At 41.0% G+C, this 20392-nt stretch overlaps 1 protein-coding gene and 2 pseudogenes across 2 annotated transcripts in view; 2 read left to right on the forward strand and 1 right to left on the reverse strand.

Moving 5' to 3' along the window:
- NVL (nuclear VCP like) overlaps positions 1–12132 on the forward strand; it is a 66248-nt gene extending 54116 nt beyond the window's left edge. For both annotated transcript variants that reach the window (XM_039883313.1, XM_039883314.1), the window contains 3 exons: positions 201–289; positions 2753–2823; positions 11212–12132. In XM_039883313.1, the coding sequence (XP_039739247.1) occupies positions 201–289; positions 2753–2823; positions 11212–11256 (205 nt within the window). In that variant the 3' untranslated portion in view covers positions 11257–12132. The remainder of the gene's footprint in view (positions 1–200; positions 290–2752; positions 2824–11211) is intronic.
- On the forward strand, positions 8376–8494 carry LOC120619393 (uncharacterized; annotated as a pseudogene).
- A 5356-nt stretch (positions 12133–17488) lies between the features above and the next one.
- LOC120619347 (uncharacterized) lies at positions 17489–17607 on the reverse strand (annotated as a pseudogene).
- Positions 17608–20392: the final 2785 nt, after the last annotated feature.

Below are 20392 nucleotides of genomic sequence, written 5' to 3' on the forward strand. Positions count from 1 at the left end.
TCCATGATTTTTTTCCAAAAGTTAGAAATATTTTAAATGAAAACTAAAAGCTCTTTCCTACTGACCATAATCAGTTTATCCACTTTTACTGGTCAGTTTTTTTCCTGATTATTTAATGCGTGACTTAAAATTGCTCTCAGACTTCTTTCTGGTCTTTTACAGTATCTGAGGGTAAATAAGTAACACTTCTTGTATTACAGGGGTGCAGATCTGTCTGCTTTGGTGCGGGAAGCTTCTATATGTGCCTTGAGACAGGAAATGGCAAGACAAAAGAGTGGAAATGAAAAAGGTATGATTCCAGAATCTCTGACTTCTAATCAGTTATCACTCTGGGCACCTGAAACCACTGTTGACCTCGAAAATGACCATTTTCTAGCATATCATCTATGATATTAAAACTGACATTTTTTTGATGAGACCTTCGAAGCTGTTCTGAATATTATGTGACATCTGTGGCTGACAACTATAATAGTGAAGTTATTTGGTGCCTCTCTAAAAGTCTCATATCTTTCCCTATCATATACAAATGCTTAGATGGGGCAAGCCAGGTCCATTTACAGTCTTCATCATGAGTTTGGTCTATCAATCAGATCTGGAAAACCTTCTCAGTCTTTTGCTAAGGTAATACCTACTTTCCTGTTAAAATGCAGCTTATATTGGGAAGCTTAGAACATATACACACACAAAGTGAAAACTGAAATAACTTTCCATATACTTCGACTTTCCTTTCAAAATACGGAAATCCATGTACATCATCATGTGACACTTTGAGGCCCTCTCAACAGCTCTGCACCATTCTCCACATCTGACAGTGTCTTTGTTTGTACAATTTGGGTGTGTGTGGCTAAAAAAGATTGATTTGTGACCAGCATTCCAACCATACCACCTACAGGAACAGCCTTCACTTGACTTGGTTCCTCTGACAATTCTTTCATCAGTTGTCATTTATGGCTGCTTTCTTCACAGTACTTGGAGGATACCCTCCTCAGAAGACCTACCTTGTCCTCTCGACCTGTGCTTTATCTGAAGTTCAAGTCTATATTGATCGCCTTTTATTCAGTAGATTTTCAAAAGATGTCTTTTTTTATTTGTATGGATTTCCTTTTTTTCTTTGGCCACCAAGAATCTTAGAGCTAAATTTTGTTTACAGTTAAAACAACATATGCTTAGCTTAGATTTGTCAGCACACATCATTATGAAGTCCCCGAGTTTTTTGTTGTTTAATTTTAAAGGTCAGTTATCTGAACTCCTTTTATTGTGAGCTGTTTTAAATTCCTTTTAGAAATAGATGGGCTACAATTAGTAAAATTAGAATATCTTATAAACATCATATGTGGTATTATGCTCTCTGAGAGATGGAGCCTATGACTAGCTGGGAATTTGTTTTGTCACTAAAAGTTAACAGGTTTCTGTACGTATATTGGCTGCTACTAATAATTCTGTTTGGATGTTATCTTACAAACATAGAACAAGTTTTAATAGCCCTGCTTTGATACTGTTGACATTTCCAGCTGTCTGTCCTTTGAGACTTTGCATTGGTATCTTACTGAAACTGAAATGCCATTCAACTTCTGTTTGCCATGTTGAACTACACATTTTGTTTTATTTTTAGGTAAATATTCTATCCTAATGTCTATGTAGAAAGTTGACCATTTTAAATATAAATTGTCATCATGTAAGTTGCCATATTAACATTCTAAACCATGCCTTAACATTTAGTTATTTGATTTCTCTTACTTATGTAATGGCATAACCTTATAAAAAATCAGAACCCCCTTCTAATCCGGTATCGTGATATTATCTAGATAGTATGTGTTATAATATAACACTATAATATATGGTTATGTGTATGTATTAAGTTATTCTACTTCCCGTTCCTAGTTAAATATATTTGAATTACCTTAAAAGAGAACAATTCTAGTTCTTCTTCATAAATATCTCCATTAAATTAAGGTAAACAATGCACAGAGAGCCTACAAAGGGTCATCTGTTTATGAGTGATAGGGCTCTTTGAGTGGTACTGCATTCAAATCTGATGAGCAGAGGTTAGAGGAAATAGATGTTGGTCAAAGGGTATAAGCTTCCTGCTATGAGTAAGTTCAAAGTGTCTAATGTGTACTGCATGGTGACTGTAACTAACAGTACTGTGTTTTATACTTGAAAGTTGTTAAGAGAGTAGATCGTAAAAGTTACTACCACACAAAAGTAATTGCATGAGGGGACAGAGGTGTTAACTAACCTTATCGTGGAATCATTTCACAATATATGTATGTATCATATCATCATGTTGCTTACCTTAAGTTTTCATATGTCATATATCAGTATCAGTAAAGCTGCGGGGGTGGGCGGTGCGGAATAAATAAAATGTATGGACTGTTTGTTTTTTTTTAAAGAAAAGGGATAATGATCCCTCTCTAACTAAATGTGAGCCAAGTACTTTTTTATATAACTTTCCCCAAAATAAACTGTTTTGATTGCTTGGCGAGAGAGGAATTGTACTAAAATGTATGATATTATAAAATAAAGCACTTATGCAAAATTAAATATGGTCAAGAATATGCACATTACAAGGAAAAAAGGTCTAAAACAATCTGATGAGCAGACTATGTCTGCTTTGAATTTTGTTCTGGAAAAGAATAGAACGAGTGTCATCGCGAATGTCCTCAGCATTGCATTTGAATGCTTGAGAGTCTCTCAAGAGAAACTAAGTTATAAATCACAGTTAGCATATATTCGTGCATTTGCTCCACAGGTGAACTCAAGATTAGTCAGAAGCACTTTGAAGAAGCTTTCAAGAAAGTAAAATCATCTATATCAAAAAAGGTAAGAAATGCTCTTAAACATATGGAGAAAAGAGACTAGAATTGAGACCACTAGATATGAACTCTTGAAAACAAGCAAAATGACTACCTTTGTGAGAGAGTTTAATTTTGCACGTTGCTTCCAGACTGAAGCACAGAGAGAGAATGACCTCTTGGTGCCTGTTTCCCGTCTCAGGACTTTGTTTTTTGGGTTTTTTTTAATAAATTTATTTATTTAAATTAGTTTCAAGTATACAGTACATTGGTTAGACATCTATGTTGTTCATAACAGGATCCCCCCAATCGCTCCCTCCCTCCCCTGGCCCTCCACCTGGCCATCATGCTAATTGCACTCCCTCTGCCGAGCTCCCCATCCTCATGCCCAACTATCAACTACTGATTTGTACTTCTTTAATCCTTCACCCCATTCTCCCAGCCCCCTCCCCTCTGTCTGTCACCAAATTGTCCACTATATTCGTGAGTCTGTTTTTGATTAGTTTGTTCTTTTTGTTTCTTAGATTCCACATATAAGTGAAATCATACTTTTAATCAGTCTCATTCAAGTAGTATTTGACTTACTCCACCCTTTTAAACCAATAGCTTCTTATGTTCTTGGAGCTAAGAGTACCCAAACTGAATTCTAGGGACTTAACCATACGTTTCAAGCAAGTAAAATATTTTCACTATGAGGTCAGAGAAGGGTTCAAAAAATCACTGACTTTTCCGCACGTAAAATGTCAAATTTTACATGTCTCTTACTGTGTTGGGGTGTTCTGTTTGTAACAAGTTAAAATGGTTGCTCTTAAGTGAAGCCAGGTAACTATGACACAGAGAGCTGCCAGGGAACAACAGCCAGCCCTAAGGAATATCTGGATTGGGTGCCGTCGTGTTACGTTTTGGTCACTTGGATTCCTTTTGTCTCAGGACTCCTAGAAGTTACGATATGCCTTAGCCTTGAGAACCTGATTACGGTCCAGACTAAAACTTCTTTAAATCTTTAGCCCTTTATCACCCCAGGCTCAGTATTTCTCATTATGATTATTGATTGAAAACTCTTAAGTCAAAGTCCAAACAGTTATATGAAATGGATTGCAGTGTTTCAGTGCCTCCAATCTTGGTCTAAAGTCCTGAGTTAGTTGACTCTCGGTTAACTGAGATAACCCCTTAAGGGACTTGGGCTGCTGGTGGTTAACTTTTAGGCACGTGACTTCCTTTGTATTCAGCTGGAGGAAGATAAGAGGCTCCCGAACCCAGACTGCATTTTACACCATGTTCGGAGAAACAGTAGTCTACCTCGACCGCTTAGGCATCTTTATATACTACAGGAAATGTTTTCATTTTATTGAACATCTTTGAATAAAACACTGTCTTATTAATTTAAACCACAAATAGTTTGACAGTTAACATTACTGGCACTTTTCCTTCTGATCAACGAGAGCGATATGTTTCTTTCCAGAGATACAGTTTTTAATTTGAAATTATTTCTTACCAACAGCCCTAGTTTTGAGGCCTTTCAAGAATGAGGACATATTGGCATAGCTCCATATTTGCCACTCCCATCTTCTAACCTTACTTTTTTTAATGCACAAGTACAGTTCCATAAGTTTTAATAAATGCTTCCAGCACCACAGTCAATATATAGAACATATTCATCACCTCAGAAAGTTCCTTATGTTCTTTTGTAGTCATTGGTCCCTTTACCAACGCCCCACAGGTAGCCACTGAGCTGACTTCCATCATCATCCTCTCACTTTGTTTTAGAACTTGGAATAAAAGGAATCATACAATTTATTCTCATTTGTGTCTGGCTGCTTTTGCTCAGGGTAATGTTTTTCATTAGATTCATCCATGTCATGTTTTCCAGTCGGCTGGCCCTTTCTCTTGCTGAGTAGCTTTCCATTACCTGCGTTTACCACAGTGTGTTTAGCCTTTCACCTGTTGGCAGGCACCTTGGCTGTGTCCAGTTCTGGGCTTTAATGAATAAAGGTGCTCGGGGGAGGCGGGGGAGTGTGTATGTACGTATGTACATACGTACATACATGTACACGTGTGTTTTTATTTCTCTTCAGTAAATAACCAGGAGAGGAATTGCTGGCTCTTGTGGTAGGTGTACATTTAACTTTATAGGCAACTGCCAGCCTCTTTTCCAAAGTGGCTGTTTCATTTTGCATTTTATGAGGAGTTCCTCTTTGCTCCATTCTCTCACCAACACTCAAGTATGATCAGTCTTTTACTTTTAGCCATTCTACTGGATGTGAAATAGTATCCCATTGTGGTTTCAGTTTGCATTTCCTAATGACTAAAATGTCGAGTGTATTTTCATATGCTTATTGGTTATTTGGATATCAAGTGTCCTCATCTTTCTCTCTTAAGAAATTGAGTTGTTTCTTTCATTAAGTTGCGCAAATTCTTACTTTATCCTGAATGGAGGCCTTTCATCTGATATACGTGTGCTGGATATTTGCTCCTACTCTGTGGTTTCTTTTTGTTTTCTAAAAGCACCTTTTGAAAAACGAGTTTTAAATTTAGATGAAGTCTAGTTTATAAATTTTTTTTTTATAGTTTGTGTGCTTCTATCATATGAAATCTTGACTATCCCAAATTTGCAAAAATTTTCTTTTTTTCCTAGAGGTTTTATAGTTTAAGTTTTTACGTAAATGTCTATGATCCATTTCAAATTAATATTTGAATTCGATGTGAGGTAGGGGTCATGATTACTTTTTTCTATACATCTATCTAGTTACTCTGGCCCTGTATATTAAGGAGACTTTCCTCTCATTGAATTACCATGACCTCTTTTTGGAGAAGAGTTGATCATAGATGCACGAATCCCTGCACTCCATTCTGTTCCATTGATCTAAATATAAACTTTTACATCACTCTACCTTTTTTGCCACTGTCTTGATTATTATAGATACATGTCTTGAAAACAGGTAGTGTAAGTCCCCCAAATTGTTTTTCCTTTTCTCAAAATTGTTTTGTCTATTTTAGGCCCTTTGCATTTCCATATAAAATTTATGATCAGCTTATCATGTCTGCAAAAGAAGGCTGCTGGGACTTTGAATGGGATTGCATTGAATCTGTACATCAGCTGGGAGAGCAGACATCTTAAAAATACTGAGTTTTCCAATCCGTGAACTCAATATATCCATTTATTTAGATTCATTCACTTTCTCTTTTATAAAGTTACTCATTTTTAAAAAATTTATGAGTCCCATTTGATTTCTTTCAGTAATATTTTGTGTACAAATCTTACACATCTGTCATGAAACTATTTCTAAGCAATTTCTATTTTTTGATGTTATTTGTAAATTTTTTTAAATTTTGTTTTCTAATTGATACTAATGTATAGAAATTCATTTGGTTTTTATATACTGACTTTAGCTAGCTCCTTATTTGTCACACTCTTTTTTTACCTCTAAAAAGATCACTTCAGTTTTCTAGAAGCATATTTGTTTATGTTTGCTTGCCGTAATTTTGAAGAGCTTCCATGTTTATTTTACTACAGATGGCTATAAATATGTCATGCAAAGTTTGAAAACTGACCTAATTGCTCAATTTTGCCACGTTTTCATCTTTGCTGCAGCTGTGATAATTAAGGATTAAATCTTCACTTTATCACCTTAGCTTACTTTTTGCAGGTAAATTTGAAACCGGTATATATTATTTTTATTGGAGGCTCCTTACCTTTTTTCTGGTTCTAGTTGTTTCTGGTCTTTCACAGTTTAAAGCTGTGTTAAAGTCATTAGTTGAGGGTGGAAGGAGGGAACAGTGAGTGACATTCTCCTCCGAGTCTCTGCCTGTGTTCCTCATCCACTCCCCCTTTGGCACTAAGCCCCTGGGCTTCGTCCGAAGATCCCTGCCTTGTCCTGATTTCTAGTGAGAGGCTCTGTCCTTTTGTGGCTCGAAGAAGACATAGTAGTAGACTGGCAGTTTGTGGCAGATATCCCAACAAATAAGGTCAGACTCTTTTTGCCAGTTGCTTCTCAGACTATAGACATGTTCTTCTCAATAGTGTTATTCTTTATTTTCTCACTTCAATGAAAATAAATGCTCTTGTCCAGTATGTGTCACTTCACAGACCAATAGAGCATAACTTATTTTGCTAGTTTGGTTTTTTTTCAGTATTAACTGCTCACCAGAGACCTGAGGCTAGGTTTAATAAATGTTGACACCTTGAGGTTATTTACCCAGGTATTTGTCTCAAGTTATAGCCCTTTCTCTCTGCCTGCTGTGGCATTGTCCCACTGTCAGGAAGACAACTTCACTCAGACATAAATTATATATTTTTTCTTTCTTTCTTTATTAAAGCCACACCATAGAAACACTCCTGATTTATTAGCTTGTTCATTTATATTAACCCACTGACCAAAGCACTTTGATTCTTTTCTTCGTGGTCAGGATTATATGGTTCATCCATTTGCCTGATTATTTCTGTCACATTGACATTTATGAGAGAAAACCCTCCCAAGTCAGAGTCCCCCATACCCCTGGTATGATAACGGATTTTCCTAAGATCCCATTCTTCCATCCATCCAAAAACATTTGTCATGGACCTCCTGTACATATAAGTCAGACACTGTGCTAGACTCCCAAGATTTATCACATAAGATGTGGTTCCTAACCTTTTGAGCAATTAAGAGTTGTATGGTAAGTATCACCGTAGATGTACACATGTTAACCTGGTCACCCAGCTCCATTGATGCTAGAAAATGGTTTGCAAGTACCTTTTGCTTATTAGAAGGTGTCAACTGCATGACAAAGGCGATATAATGGATTCTATTAAAAACAGATCTGAACCTATGATTCCAGACATTGTAGAATTTTTTAATCCTTTTGGGAACATCCTTTGGAAGGCTTACATGTATGTCTTAGTGATGTTCCTTGATTCTGGTGTATTCTTTTTAATATCTTTGGTAGTCATAAATCCTTAAATCTTAAATATTTGATTTCTGGATACTACTCTAATGAATAAGAAGTTATAGTTCCTTTTTGGAAATAGGCATAGTATGAATCTCAAATAAATAAACCAGATGACTGAGCTGATAATTACTTTGTTTGATCTTTTAAAAAATAAGCCATAACACATCAGGGTAAAGAGACCACTTTCCTTGTCTGGCATTTTTACTGTCCGTGATAAAATAATTATGAAACTAATAAAGTGTGAGGAGAGAAACGGGGTGACTGGAAGACAGAGATGTGAAAGTTGACTTTTTATCCTATTTGAATTTTGAACCATGTGAATGTATTACCTATTCAAAAAATTAATATTTAAAAAATAATAATTTAAAAAGTCTGGAATACCAAAATAGTAACAATAGTTATCTCTGGAAATTAAGGATTAATTTGGGGTTTTTTTTCCTGCTATTCTTTATTTTCTAATAGTTCTACAATAAATATTGTTTGATAATTTAAAAAGTTATTTTACTATAAAAAAGGAATTGCTTTAATCTCATTACAAACAAGGCATTTATTATTTAGCAGTGATGCCAATATACAGAGACCCTTTTATCCTATTTCAGAATTGAGCATTTCACTAATACCTATTTTATATTCACCTTTGAAACTGTTTAAGTTTACGGCCATGCTACCCTGTACAAGCCCGATCCTGTCTGATCTCAGAAGCTAAGCAGGGTCGGGCCTGGTTAGTAGTTGGATGGGAGACCACCTAGAAAGAGTAAGTGCTGTATGCGTAAAAAATTAAAAAATAAAGGATTGTAAACTGAAGGTCCTTGCAATCTGTGAGGTCAACCAAGGCTTGCCTCGCCTAAAAAAAAGAAAAGAAGAAAAAAACTGTTTGATAGGTACTTGAAAAATCAATGAAATAAGTGTATAGAAGTGGGTTTTTTGTTTGTTTGTTTGTTCGTTTTAATTCATCTTCCAAACCAGGGGTAAACATTGAGTGCAGTCCAGGAAATGGTTCTTGAATGGAAAATTCGCCCTTTCTCTGTTTCAGTATTCTGAGTTGTTAGAGATAACATCTGATCTGCCTTTATCTGTCACAGGATTATCATCAGAATAAAATATAATGGTGGTAAACTCACTTTTTAAAAGTCAAAAACATTATGCATGTGAAAGAAGATAACACTGCTCATTTCCATGAGGTTAGCTGAGTTTCTGTAAATGTTTATAAACTATCCCTCATCTCTCTCTCTTCCGTCAAGTCTTAAGTTCTCTCAGGCTAGGAGTCAGAGATCGTTGTGGTCAGACTTATTTCTTGTTCCTTATGGCAGTACAAGACAATCTCCTTTATTTGACTTTCCCCAGGCTAGTAAGCAAAGAAGCGACTTTAGTCCTAAGGCTACTTGGTATTGTTTAAAATTATTTTAATGTCTCTACTCTTCAGTTTCGTGTTTTAAAATTTTTTACTTATTTTGTTTTGGGGACCAGTTAGGGGTGATCTAAAGTTGATATAGAAAAAAATTAGCAAACTGGAACAGCCAGGAAAACTGTAAAAAGATCAATCTAGGGGGTGAGGCTTAAAAAAAACACATATATTTTTCAAAAGCCTCAATAATGAAAACATTGTGGTAGTAGTACATGAGTTGACTGACGAACAAATGGAACAGATTAGAAAGTTCAGGAATGGACCTGAATATAAACATAATTTATACCAACAATACAAAGTGTATAATATTCTCCATACCAGGGACAGAAAGATGGACTATTCGGTGATTAATATTGGGAAAACTGGGAAGCTATCTCAAAAAATTAAAGTTGGATTCATAGTTCATACTGTATCCCAGGATACATTCCAAATGGATCAAATATTTAAATGTAAAATTAAGACCATAAAAGTACTAGGAAAAAATAGGGAAGTTTTTCTATAACATCAAATTGAAATTCCTTTTCTACTCTTTACACAGACCAATAACTGTAAATGAAAAGACTAAAGAACCTGATACATAAGAATAAAAATTTCTGCATTATAAAAAATTGTTAAAGGACAAGTGACCAAATAGGAAAAATAATTGTAGGTCATATTACATAAAAGAATGACTTGAAATTGGTAAGAAAAAAACCAACATCCTAATAGAGAAATGGACAAAAATATGAACAGACCCTTCACAGAAAAGGAAATGAACTTGTAAGCATATAGAAAAATTCTTAACTTACTGATAATAAAAGAAAAGCGACTAAGATACTACTTTTTACCCATTAATTGGCAGAAATCTCAAAACTTGATTTCACACTGTCGGCCAGGAAATGTCAAAACAGTTGCTTTCATTTGCAGCTAGCGAGGTGTCAATCTGTACAGCCCTTTTGATGGACCGAATTATAATCACAACAGAAGTTGACCCAGCAATTCCTTTATGTGGATTTATCCTCAGAAATACACGTCAATATAAAATTATTACATGGAGCATTGTGTATAATAGCTGAAGATAGAAACTCTGAATGATCATATAATGAATTCTGATGTAACTACTTTAAAAGACTAGAGAGTACCTCCTAAATATATTGTGTAAAGGAAAAAAGCAGGGATCATGTGTATGATAAGCTACCATTTGTATTAAAAAGAGGGAAAAATAATGAATATCAGTATTTGCCCATAAACACAGAACGAATGATACAGTAATTGGGGGCTGAATATGAAAGATCCCTTTTCACTTTCGAACTGTTTATGTATGTTTTAGTCGTGTAAACATTTGACCTATCCAAAAGAATAACAAAGTTGGATTTAGAAAAGACAGCACGCTGCGAGTGTTTCTGGGATAAACACCTGGGAGCGGAGCGACTAGTGTCGGAGTGAGACTGCCCCAGCGTCGGCCTGGGGCGCGCAGCGGGACAGCGCCGCTGGACGACACTGGCAGCTTCTGACAGATGTTCATCTTGCATAAGAAGCCTCTGCTTTTGCCTCTCATTCCCCGGGACTCAGCGCTTTAGAATTCTGTTTTCTTCACTAATTAGATAAGAATTTTTTCACCTGATTGTGGGGGCAAACTTTAGCCAACAGTTATGAGCGTCACAGGCACTCCCTGGAGAAGGTGCGGGGAGGGGAGGCCCGCGCTCTGCGTCGTCTGGTCGGGCCGCCATTCCGGAGAACCACCGACGGGGCGGCTCGAACAGCATTCTGGAGGCCGGAGGCCAAGGGTCAGGTGTTGGCCGGGTTGGTTTCTTGTGGGGCCTCTCCTCAAAGATGACTGTCTTCTTTCTGTGTCTTAACATGGTCATCCCTCTGTGCATGTCTGTGTCTTAATCACCTCTTCTTATGAAGACACCAGTCAGGGTGAGGTAGAGCCCACCCTAATGACTTCATTTCAACTTAATTGCCCCTTTCAAGGCCCTGTCTCCCAGTACAGTCCCTCTGAGGTCCTGGGGGTTAGGACTTCAGCATATGAATTGGGGAGGACATAATTCGGCCCATAACTGAGGCCAGCTCTATATCTGTCTTCTCCCCTCTTCTCAGGACCAAATGATGTATGAAGCTCTGAGGCAGGCCCTCAGCCAGTGACTTCAGCGGCAGCCCTCGGAGGGTCACTGCGTCAGTGGCACAGAAGCCCACACGCTCTGGGCTGTCACTTTCAGCCCGACACCAATGTGGTCTCCTGGGAGCGTTTCATTCTCAAATTAATGAGGCCAAGCCGGAGCTGAAGATTTCTTTCCATCTGGCCAACCTTGTGTGGAAACATCCTACTCATCTTAAAGAAAAAGAAACCAATTTAAACTGCTGAAATAAAATAACTGATACTTTTTTAAAATAAATGTTTATTTTCAAACAGTCTTGACTGTATCATCGAAAAGTTGCATTACAGTAAAAGAACTTTTTTTCCTTGAACACCTGAGAGTAAATTGCCAACCTGCTGTCCTGTCACCCCCAAATGTTTTCATGTCTGTTTTCTGCACACCAGGATATTCCCCTGCAGAACCAGCCATCAGAATCAGGAAATTGGCAGTAGTCATTGCTGCCAGCTCCTCCTGAGGTTTCCATTCCAGTTTATCCAGTTGTCCTAGTAATGCCCTTGATGACAAAAGGATCCGGTTAGGATTAGCTTTTGCAATTACTTGCTTTTTCTCTGTAATTTCCTTACAGTCCAGAACGGCTCCTCTGTCTTGACTTTTGCCACTTTTGAAGATTACAGGCCAGTTACCTTGCGGAATGCCTTCGGCGTGGATTTGTCTGAGGTGTCCTCAGTGGGATTCAAGTCATGCATCTTTGGGAGGAATATCAGGAAGCGAAGCTGTGCTCTCACTGCATCCTGGCGAGAGGCATGTGTTTTCGATGTGCCCATTACTGATATTCACTTTGGTCACTTGGTTAAGGTGATTGTGCCAAGTGATTGTGCCAAGGTGATTGTGTACACTATAAAATCAGGTTCTTCCTTTGTAATTCATGTGTATTTTGTGGGGAGGTACTTGGAAACAGTGTAAATACCCCATTCCTCATCACATCCAGGTATTACTATATTTTTAGTGTGTTAACCCATTACTACCATTATGTGGTGTTCAGATTGCCCCAGACTTGGCCAGTCGAGAGCCCCTTCATGCTGGCCTCTGGGTACCTCTGACGAGTCCCTAGCGGATACTTTCTGAAGGGTTTAATTTGCATCGTATTTAATCTCCTTCCTCGTTTACAGCGCTGCTCACAGTATGTTCTGAGGATGTGTAGATGGGTTTGGTTACCTAGTTTTTTTCTTTCCAAAACTCCTCCTCACTCTAGAAAAAGTTTTATTTTACTTTTAAGGTGTCATTAATAAAATGGAGAAAGTAATAATAGCTCAAAGCAAATCAGGTAAATAAGAGTCCTTTTTTTCAAGGAGTTCACAGGGCACAAACGGACAGGCATGATGAGGAGGGTACTCTAGGATCCCGAAGAAGCAACTCCAAAAGAAAAAGCAAATCTGGATCGTGCTAGAGATCGATGATTAAGAATGAAGGGAACATTGAAATGATCTCCTGGAACGTCCCCAGACAGCCTGTTGATGGTGCACTCTGCCTGCGCTGGCAGATAATCCTTGCCCCGAGTGGAGGGAGAGACTCGGCAAAGTTCCTTCATAAGAACCTTCTTAGGTGTGGAGGTAAAAAATCCATGTGATGTCACAGCCAACGACCTTCTGTCTTCCGAGACCATAGGAAGTCTCAAGATGGAAAAACTCAAAGCAGAACGTGTTTACCTTCGTTCCCCATCTGTGCTGACGCTTGATCTTCCTCCCACAGTTCTCGTCACCCAGGCTAGGACTCAAAGTCCTTGTCAGTTCTGATTGGTGATCAGTCACTCATTATGTGGAAATATTTCTGACTTATGTCTCTTCCATTGTTTTCACAGGCACTGACCTAGTTCAGGCCATCATCACCTTTCATAAAATTAGCCTAATCTGTTCCAGTCTCTTACACACTAAAACCAATACTTTGCCTTTCCAAAGTGCTCAGCTTAACATTCTTCAGTAGCCTAAACTCAGCAGTCTAGTAACACGTGGACTTTTGTAATCTGCTGTCAACCCACCTTTGGCACCTGTCCTGCCTCCTCCCCGCCCCCCGACTGGATTTATTGCCATTCCAGGGAAATGCCACGTTCCTTCAGCCTTTGCTCCCAGTGCTCCAAGCACCTGGAATGCCACCCCCGCCACCACCCGTACCCAGGGCCTGCTCCCGGGTTTGAAATGCCACTTTCTGAGAAGCTTTGCTCGATCCCTCCCTTTGCTTTCTGTCAACATGCGTTTTGTGCTGACCTGGACTTTGGCTCTTACCTTAGCTCAGCTCTGTTGAAGCAGGCTGAGCCTCTCGGTGGCAGAGTCCCTATTCATTTTGACACCTGTAGCCCTTGGCGTATAACAAGAACAAAATAACTTTAATTGCACAACGGAATCGCCTTATGGCACAGAGCATGTTAACATGGGGGACATTTGATGGAGGTTTAACGTTTCCACCCCAAGCATCTACCGCAGGGACTTCGCGGTTCTCTGAGGAGAGACCTAAGCTTTGGAGGCGGGGCTTCCTCTGGCACCTGGTTCCTGCCCTTAGCAATCCCTTCTCCCTGGCTGAGGAGCCCCTGAGTATGCGTGAGGCCTTCAATGGAAACTGTTTCCAAGAGCTGGCCTGCACGAGCATTCTCGAGAACAAAAGCTTTGAAGAGGAGATTATATATATTTATTACAACAGAAATACTAATTACCTTCTCCTTTTGCACAGACAGGAAAACCTGTTCTCCCACTCGGGCTGACCAACTGCAAGCCTGGTCAGTGGACAATGGGTCTTCTTTGAGGCTCCAGAATGTTCCATTTGCATAAATGTTCGTGGAAAGCTAGATGAATTTCACAATAACAGAGGACTTTAGAAGTGAAGAGACTGGATGAGGGCAGTAGCATAGTTCGGGGAACTGTGGAAATGTTCTTTGTAGTATATGAGGAAATACGTTTTTTAAATTAAGCCCTACCTGAAAAAGGAATCAAAAGCTAATGAATTCAACAAACACTTTTTGAGCACCTACTTCGTGTCTGCTTTTCTCAGTTGTCTTTTTATTATTCTCAGCTCCCTAAGAATGTGGATGTTGAAGTAATGATCGGATTCTCGAACCCTTTATTGCTAAACTCAGTTTGTAGTCCAGCTTTGATTCATCAATTAAAAATGAAATCATTCGTGCGTGTTTTAATTTTACACCTTGCATGACACAGGTTTGGAGCATCTGTGCTTTAATATAAAATGTCTGGCTTCATCATTGTTGCCAGGTGACATGGATGGTGGAGGAAGGTGGACTTACAAACATGTCTTACTAACATCAAAACTGAGACATAGAGCATATTCGTTTTATCTTTGAGAGAACTGAGGCTCCGAGAAGTTAAGCAACTGACCCTTGGACACAATTAATATGTGGCATCTGGGAATTCAAACTCAGGACTGTCTTAACTCTAAAGCCATGGTCCTCCCACATCCTACCAGCTTCTGTGGCAGAAAGTGGACTTCTGTGTCATGTCCCCTGGGGAACTACTAAAACGCCTGCCTTCATTAACTAGTGTGACATAGAGTAAGAATACTCTTTACTAAGCAGTGGATAACATTTCTTTTAGTTGGACTCAAGCAATTAGAAACCTCTACACAGTAGCCAGTCAGTAAATTCTGAAGCTGTGAAAAACAGGCATCTCTAGTTAGCTCCTGGAGAGGGAAGAGCAGAGATGTGGACACGCTGCCTCTTGCACCCCCAGCCTCCTTAGCACCCAAAACAACTAGCACTACCCTATAAAGCTAAAATGCTACGATAGGAGCTCCGTCGCCCAGGTCTAATGTCTAGGTTCCGGGCCTTAAAATTCTGGTTGCATGTTAGACACACACACCCTTATCTGTGCCTGCGCCCAGAGCCTTGGGATTTTCTGTTTACCTCTTAAGGGCTTTCTGAGGGCACCAGGGCTAGCCGAGGTTCTTCCAGGCTCAATTCTTGACCCTCCTAGTTTTCTGAGACTGTCCATTTTGACACTTTCTGAGTCCAGATCAGAACATCGCAGCTGGTGGGCTGTCTTTCAGGAGGCCCTCAGAGAGGAGAGGTGGGCCTGGGGCAGCTGGAGCCTCCCCGGCCAATTGTCTGCAAGCAGTCTTGTCCATTTTTAACTCTTTCGCCCTTTCTGAGAAAACTGTCAAAGGATGTGCTCCACCAAAATGAGGGAGGATAAACTTAGGGAGAAATGGAAGACGTAGGATAGAGGGGATGGAAGGGAGGATACTGGAGCTCTCCGGGAAGACAGCTCTGCCCTAGACCAAGAGGGCAGCCAGTCCAGACTGCAGCAGTGACTCAGAAAACACACATGTTAAGGGTTATAGTCACATGGCAACCGACTGCCCTCCTGCAAGCTTTTGAACACGGAGACGGAAGGTTCAAGGTGTGCCTGGCCCACTTCTTATCTGTACTTGGCTGGTTCTGTCTGTTCACAGAAGAGGTGAACACCTTACTTCTCAGAGCACCTGGGGACACTGATTTCACCTCAGACATGTCTGCTTCAACCTCCGACAGCCAGGGTGAATCTGGAGGCGGAAAAGACAGAGAGGCCCACTTTCTTTTGACCATGTTTCTGCTCGACAAGTAGCACCTTGTTCACACGGTGCTACATGCCCTCCGAGGGGACCCAGAGAAGACTCAGGGAAGCCGAAGCCAGACCCTGCTCAGGCTGCCCTGGGGAGGTGTGTGTCTAATGGCATTGCCACCCTTGCTCTGCAAAATGAGGTTTGGACTTGCTGCTCAGCTTTTCAGAATGAAACAATAGCCTTTTTTTAGAGATCTGCACATAGGTAAGACAGTTGAAAAGAAATGCAAGGGAGTGACAAACGAAGTCAGAGCAGTGGTTACCTCTGAGGAGCAAGGGGGTTCTGTGTGGAGGCCACCCTGGGGTCCTCCGTGGTACTTGTTCTGCTGCTTTCTTTTTTGTGACAGTTTATTGAGGTAGGATTGGCACACAGAAAGCTGTACTTAATGTATATAACTTGATGGATTTGGAGGCGTTTCCTCCTGCCTCCTTAGTTAATTTTTTGATTATGCGATAAGAACACTCGACATAAGATCTACCCTCTTAGCGAAGTTCTAAATACAGCTGACCCTTGAATAACGTGAGTTTGAATTTATATGTGGATTTTTTTTTCAATAAAAACTAACTTTTTTCTCATGATTTTCTAATATTTTTTTCTCTAGCTTTTAATACTATATTTTTTATACTATAAGAATATAGTATATAATACATAGACAAAATAGGTGTCAATCAACTGTTTAGGTTCTTGGTCAGCAGTAAGGTATTAATAGTTAAGTTTTTGGAGAGGCGAAAGTTATATGTGGATTTTCAACTGTGTCAGGGGTCGCTGCCCCTCACCCCCTCTCACCAGGGTCAGCTGACTACCACGCAGTGGTGGCAGCTGCAGGCACGGTGCTGTCCAGAGCGCGCTAGGACTGACTTTGTATAAGGAGACTTTATGCCTTTGACTGACACCTCCCGTTTCGCTCTCTTATTCTGTTTCTATTATGATTCCTCAAACTATACATAGACATCGTAGACTCTTTTCTGTATTTATGACATATTTCATAATAAAAACATTTTTAAGGAGTCGGGGGTTACTTTTGGGAAAACCAGCTTCGAACTGAAATAATTGGCTGAGGAAGAAGTGATTAGGCTCTGAATTATCAAGATAATTTTCTGTGACTGGGGAAAGCCTCTGTCAAGCAGAAAGCAAAAGCAAAAGCAAAAACTGGGGGTGCTGGCCCCCTGCCAGCCCTGACTCACTGAGAAACGGGCTTTCCTTCCAGGACGCAGGCGCCGGTGCCTGCCTCTTGCTCAAGATGAAATCTGTGTTGAGAGTTGTTTCGCATCAAAAACAAAACAGTGCTTTCTGTCTCTACACGATCCACCCCTCCTGCTTTTTATTCCCCTGCAACCAAGTTTAATCAGCTGGCTGTTTGGTGAGTTAACACATTAAAATTAAAATTTACCCCAGTGGAACCTTACCGGATCTTTTTTTTTTTTTTTTTCCCACCCTGCTGCTTCTGAGCTGACATTTTGAAGTTCAAAGTAGTACTGATCGAGGCAAGGACATTTGTGTGATTAGCAACAACGGGGACAGGGACAAATGCCAGGAGCCCTTCTTACCGCTGTGATAGGCTGAAAAAAAAAAACTTTGATTTTTTTTTTTTCCAAGCGAGGCAACCCTTGGTTGACCTCACAGATTGCAAGGACCTTGTCAGCTTACAATCTCTTATTTTTTATTTTTATTTTTTACACCTACAGCACCTGGTCTTCCTAGATGGCCTCCCATCCAAGTACTAACCAGGCCCAACCCTGCTTAGCCTCCGAGATCAGACGGGATTGGGCTTGTTCAGGATGGCATGGCCATAGCCTGGAATTACTTTAGGTCTCAAATCTTGAGGGATTCTATATTAGTTTCACTTGGGGCCTGTAACAGGTTCAGATGGCAGGTTAAGATTAAGCCAAGTTCATGTTAAGGTGAGTCTAATGATTTTTAAATCGGCATCAGGGCACAATAGATATGGTAATTTGCAGTCCATAGTCCACTTATAACTTGAAATTAGAAACCAGAAGGCAGTAGCATGAGAGGAGAGATTTTATTAATTCAGCAAATATTTATCGACTGGCAGCTGTGAGCCAGGTTTAGTGCCACTTACTGGAAATATAGCTCTCAGCCAAAACAAAGTCCTTGCGCCACGAGCTTTTCCTGGGGATGGCGGGGAGGGAAGGGGAGTGAGTCAATAAATCCAAGTACTTGTGTACTTGTGAATGCATACACACGTCAAATATTGCAACTGGTAAATATGTAAAGAAAAAGTAGGGTGAGGACTGGGGAACGCCCAGTGTGTGGGTCTGCAGGTGGGTAGTTATTTTTCATGGACAGATTAGGAAAGCAAGTGAGAGTGAGCCTGCAGGGTTTGGGAGGAGAAAGGGCTGGGCGGTGGGGACAGTGGGGTGACTTCTGCACATTCCGCGAGGGCGGAGTGTAGGGAAACGTGCACGTGGCTGCCGTTCCTCAGCATCTGCTTACTCTGGCCATGAGACTTCATGCCAGTCAGTCCAAGGAGTAAAAGCACCGGCATTTTCTCCCAGCTCTGCCACTGTCCCAGAACATTCTACCAGCTTCTTCATCAGAACCATATGAAAAATAATAACTCCTGGTCAGCCTCTTCCTGTTGATAAGTAGCTCCTAAGGAGGCAATTTCAGGCCTCCTAAGAGGCCAGATAGATAGTCTTGTAATGACACATCTGTCCTCCTCGCTCTATGGGGAGCCTCCCCAGGGCAGAGTGTTGCTGCATCACGCCTGTCCCAGCTCCATCTGAGGTATGGTGTCCCCTAATCTCTCTGCGGGAGTAGGGTGCGGTGTGCAGAACAGTCAGAGCATCCACAGGCCTGATTGTCTCTCAGATCATCACCACGAGGCTGAGATCATCACCACAGGGCATTTCCAGTTGGGAGCCACTTGCCCTGACACATGTTGACTCATTCGATTTCACAATAACCTGGGAGGCGAGTGAGACTATTATCCTCGGTTTATAGATGAAGAAAGTGACGATGGAAAGTGGGAGGAACCTGCCCACAGCGAAGGGGCAGGGTTGAGCAAGCCTCACACCGAAAATCTCTACTTCAAGATAACAGAGAACAGTTATGAGAATTGTCAAGGTCCAGGGGTGAACACGCCGGGCACAGTCACGGGAGAGAGGCCTGGAGTAATGGCTGTGGGTGAGCACAGTAAGGGGAGAAGTGTGCAGTGACCGGCAGGTGTGGGAGCAGCGTGTTAACACACTCGTGGATAGTTTCGTTCCGTTTATTTTCCTGTTGCTAAAGGAATTCGTAGAAATTCATAGAGAGGTAGCAAAAAGGCGTACGCGTCATCCACAGCCTCCCTTCCCAGGACCGCCTCTGCTAACATCTTTTGAACATTCGCCTCTGAGTTTTCCTCCAGTCAGATGGTTTGGGGTGATATTTGCCCCTGATCAAATGTTAACGTTACTTCCCTTGACGAAGGTCTCATTGTGTTCCTCTCCTGTCCTTCCTAGTTACCCGCCTTCATTCCTGCAATGACCGACTCCAAGACGTGTAAGGGTTGAGGGACACCTGACACCAAGGCCCTGGGGCCAGAACCCCTTTGCCTTGTCTTCCTGGGGGGCACCACGCCGTGCATAGAGAGCACCTACTGGGAGAAACACTCGCAGGGAGGTGGGCTCACAGCCTTGCAGGCAGCCACAGCCTCTTTTAGGCTGTTCTGATTGTTGGAAAGCTTTTCCTTCTTAAAGCTTGGCCCATGACTCTGGGCGAGGGCTGATCATTCACAGGGCACGCTGGGTCATAGCCCCAGTTGCATTACATTTCTTCTTTGTCTTTATTCTTTTTTAAAACATCTTCTTTGCAGTTAGTAAAAATACCCAGGACTTGGCCTGTGTGAACTGTTCGATATCATTTGTCTTAGTCTGCTCCAGCTGCCGTAACAAAATAACACAGACTGGGCGACTCAAATCATAGAAATGTATTGCTCACAGTGCTAGAGGCTGGGAAGTCCAAGATCAAGGTGCCAGCAATGTAGGTTTTACTCTGAGGCCTCTTGGCTTGTAGCTGCCACCACCTAGCCAGATGCTCACATGACCTCTTCTTTGCATGCGTAAAGAGAGGAAGCTTCTTATAAGGGCGCTAATCCCATGGTGAGGACCCCACCCTCATGGCCTCACCTAATCCTAATACTTGCTAAAGGCCCTGCCCCCTACCACCATCACGCTGGGAGCTAAGGCCTCAACAAACAAATGTCGAGGGGCACAAACGTCGAGTCCTTAACACCACTCCAGTTCCCCTAACCCTGAATGGTTTTGTGAGCCGACCCTCTTCATCAAGAAGTAGATTTAGGGAAGTCTGTAAAGTGAAGGCTGTCAACCAGCTGCTTTGGACTCCATTTTAGGATTGTCTGCCTCATGCCATGTTCCACATATCCAAAAGCCCCTTGGGAGCCAGTTAAACGTAAGGGAGCCTAGGTCTGACCAGGCAGTTTATTTACTGTTGAACAAATTTAGGGAACACCTACTACGTGCCAAGTCTATCAGAGAGCTGGGGATACCGCGGCAAACAGACAAATAAGGTTCCCGCTCTCACAGGGCCTACGTGATGTGCTTATAACTGAACTGAAC

This window comes from Pteropus medius, unplaced genomic scaffold, assembly GCF_902729225.1.
Source record: "Pteropus medius unplaced genomic scaffold, Ma_sr-lr_union100, whole genome shotgun sequence".
NCBI lineage: Eukaryota > Metazoa > Chordata > Mammalia > Chiroptera > Pteropodidae > Pteropus > Pteropus medius.